At 42.4% G+C, this 3,888-nt stretch overlaps 1 protein-coding gene across 1 annotated transcript; it reads left to right on the forward strand.

The window, feature by feature from the left end:
- The first annotated feature begins 235 nt into the window (after positions 1–235).
- LOC114644136 (uncharacterized) lies at positions 236–1,811 on the forward strand. The gene is given in 2 exon segments (XM_028792374.2): positions 236–780; positions 782–1,811. Coding segments are annotated over 2 exon segments (1,503 nt in total). The 5' UTR covers positions 236–307.
- The last annotated feature ends 2,077 nt before the right edge of the window (positions 1,812–3,888 follow it).

Below are 3,888 nucleotides of genomic sequence, written 5' to 3' on the forward strand. Positions count from 1 at the left end.
GTTCATGGAAAATCCAGGGCTGGATATGAGAAGGTATAACACCCCATCCTGTCAAACTGATGTTGCTGCTATCTTTGTAGGTGAAGACGGGGAACCTCCTGCACAACGCGACATTTGCATATATCCAAGGGGAGATGCTTGCAAGCGAATCTCTGTTCTCAATATGAACTGTGACCCCATGGTTTATCCACTGCTATTCCCTTACGGAAATCCAGGCTGGCATATACAATTGACCCATGTTGAGGAAAAGCGAACCGCGAAAAGAACGTGAGTCACACAGCTCCAATTTTATGCTTTCAGGCTTGCCATGAGATCTTCATTTAGTGTCTTGCATTCCAGTGGCAAACTCTTCCAGCAATACATCGTCGATGCATATGTCAGAACAGAAGGCGCACGTCTACATTACCTTCGCTCACATCAACAAGATTTGCGTATAGAGCAATACAGGGGACTTATGGATGCTGTCACTGCGAAAGCATATCACCATGACCTCCGCCCTGGACAATTGATCATTCTTCCCTCTACCTTTCAAGGCAGTCCAAGGTACATGCAACAGAACTACCAAGACGCAATGGCAATTGTCCGCAAATGTGGAAAGCCTGACTTATTCTTAACCTTCACCTGCAATCCTGCTTGGCCGGAAATCTGCAACGCCATTTCCCATCATGAGCAAATAGAACACAGACCTGACATCGTTGCTCGCGTCTTTCATATAAAACTGCGACATTTTCTAACAGATATTCTGGAAAAGAATATTTTCTGCAATGTTCTCGCTTACATCTTGCCATATGTTACTTACACTTGACTCACAATCCAAAATAACGACGAAGGATGATATAGACAAATATGTTTGTGCTGAGCTTCCAAATCCTGAAATACACCCTCGACTTTTCCAAATTGTCACTAAATGCATGGTGCATGGTCCGTGTGGCACGCTCAACGCCATATCACCTTGCATGAAGGACGGCGCCTGTACCAAAAATTTCCCGAAAGACTTCAACTCGGAGACTCAAGAAAACACACAAGGATACCCTATATACCGCCGAAGACCAGGCAGAACTGCCGTTGTTGGCAAATACGATATCGACAACCGTTGGATAGTTCCTTACAATCCGTGGCTTTCTCAGAAATTCAATGCTCATATTAACGTTGAAGTTTGCGCATCCATTAAATGTATCAAGTATCTTTATAAGTATGTGTACAAAGGACACGATGCTGCATCAATTGCACTTCGCAGGGAGCCAGCTGATGATGTTATTCAACATGACAAAATACAGACTTTCCTTGACGGTAGGTATGTTAGTGCTCCTGAGGCTATGTGGCGTTTAAACGAGTACAGCCTATCAGAAAAATCTCACGTCATTACCCGACTACCAGTTCATTTGCCGGAACAACAAATCATCTTCTTTCATGAGGGTCATGAGAAACAAGTGCTCCAAAGACACGCCCACAAAAACACTACGCTGTTAGCATGGTTTGAACTCAACAAAACAGATCCTGAAGCTGTTGACTTACATTACACTGATGTTCCGCAACATTACACATTTCAAAAATCCTCTGGAAAATGGAAAAAGAGAATCAGAGGAGGCACAAAAGTGATCGGTAGAATACCTGTTGTTGCCATTAACGACACCGAACGTTATTACCTCAGACTTCTCCTTACCCGTTGCGTGGGGATCACAAGTTTTCAACATCTACGAACAGTCAATGGTATCGAATGTGACACTTTCAAAGAAGCTTGCCAAGAATTAGGTCTTCTTAAAGACGACAAGATATGGCATGATACTCTTTCAGAGGCATCCCACATATGAATGCCACGATTCTTGCGAGAAATGATTGTTTTCATCTGTGTCTTCGGTGAACCACACAACATTCCACACCTTTGGGACACTCATAAACTCTCCCTTTCCGAGGACTTTCTCACAAAATATTCCACAACCACCGCTTGCATGTATGCTCTCGCTGACATTAATGACATGCTGCAACCACATGGCTTCAACCTGCACAAATTACATCTACCCCCCACTGACATTCCTCCACTGTGTCATTCATCTCCCACCTTCGACGCTCATGCTGAGCACTCACACGCTATGGAACACTACGACAAACTCAACAGAGAACAGAAACACACTGTTGATACTGTTTTACACGCTGCATATAACAATTCCCATCCCCAATGCTTCTTCTTGGATGGTCCTGCAGGAACAGGGAAAACCTCTGTGTACAAAACCCTGATTCATACCATCAGAGCTAGGGGAGACATTCCTACAACCGTAGCGTCTACAGGAATAGCTGCAACATTATTACCGGGTGGACGAACTGCCCATTCTGTTTTTAAAATACCGTTGAAGCTCAATACTACTTCCACATGCAACATCAAACCTTCTTCACCACAAGCTCAACATCTTCTACAATCCAAAGTTATTATAATGGACGAGGCGCCAATGACACACGCATACGCATTCCAGGCAGTTGACAGGTTATTACGTGACCTCACTGGTGACACGCAGCCTTTTGGAGGCAAAACAATACTATAGCGTCACCAACGAAGACTCGCTATTCCTTAATGAACAAGTGCTAAAACTTATCCCTAACAATGAGGTGACTTTCACGAGCGTGGACTGCATCGTCACAGATGATCCTGCAGATCAACTTTCATTCCCCGAGGAATTTCTTATTAGTCTTACTCCTACTGGCATGCCTCCACATAAACTCAAAATTAAAAATGGATCCGTCATCATGCTTCTCAGAAACCTCCTGCCTGCAAAAGGTCTTTGTAATGGCACTAGACTGTCTGTTAGCGCCATTCATCGCAATGTACTGGAGTGTAAAACTATCACATCTGTAACCTCACAAACTGTCCTTATTCCCCGGATATGCCTGACCCCGTCAGATTCAAATTTGCCTTTTACTTTTACCTGAAGACAATTTCCTGTTCGATTGGCATTTGCGATGACAATTAATAAGGCACAGGGACAAACTTTCAAAAAGATATGTCTTTATCTGCCAAAACCAGTCTTCACTCACGGACAATTATATGTTGCTCTCTCCAGAGTTCCATCTTTTCATTCACTTTCTGTTGTATCCTCAAACCCTCCCTTTTTAGACAACTGTGTCTTTCCAGAAGTGCTCAAGCATCAATAAATAATTATGCGGCGTTTGTTATGCCGCGGGTTCACTATTGTGTTGTATTTTGCTCTCTCCAGAGTTCCATCTTTTCATTCACTTACTGTTGTATTCTCAGACCAACCCATTTTAGACAACTGTGTCTTTCCGGAAGTGTTTAGCATTCAATAAATAATTATGCATGAGATTGAGCATTGACGGGTCTGTGATAACAACAACAACAACAACATTTATTTATATAGCACATTTTCATACAAAAAGTAGCTCAAAGTGCTTTACATAATGGAGAGAAGAAAAATAAAAGACAAAATAAGAAATTAAAATAAGACAACATTAATTAACATAGAAAGGAGTACGGTCCGATGGCCAGGGTGGACAGAAAAAACAAAAAAAAACTCCAGAAGGCTGGAGAAAAAAATAAAATCTGTAGGGGTTCCAGGCCACGAGACCGCCCAGTCCCCTTTGGGCATTCTACCTAACATAAATGAAATAGTCCTCTTTGTAGTTCGGGTTTTTCACGGAGTCACTTGATGCTGATGGTCATACAGATTTCTGGCTTTTAATCCATCCATCATTGTTGGAACATCATGGTGCTTTGGGTAGATGGTGGTGGCGCACGCCACCACCAACAGGACACCGGAAAAGGAAACAGAAGAGAGAGTAGGGGTTAGTACAGATTTTGAATGAATAGTTATTATAATGAATTAGATATACAGAGTATCAGGATTAAATTAAAGTGAAGTTATGAGAAGGCCATGTTAA

This window comes from Erpetoichthys calabaricus, chromosome 6 (assembly GCF_900747795.2).
Source record: "Erpetoichthys calabaricus chromosome 6, fErpCal1.3, whole genome shotgun sequence".
Classification (NCBI taxonomy): Eukaryota; Metazoa; Chordata; class Cladistia; order Polypteriformes; family Polypteridae; genus Erpetoichthys; species Erpetoichthys calabaricus.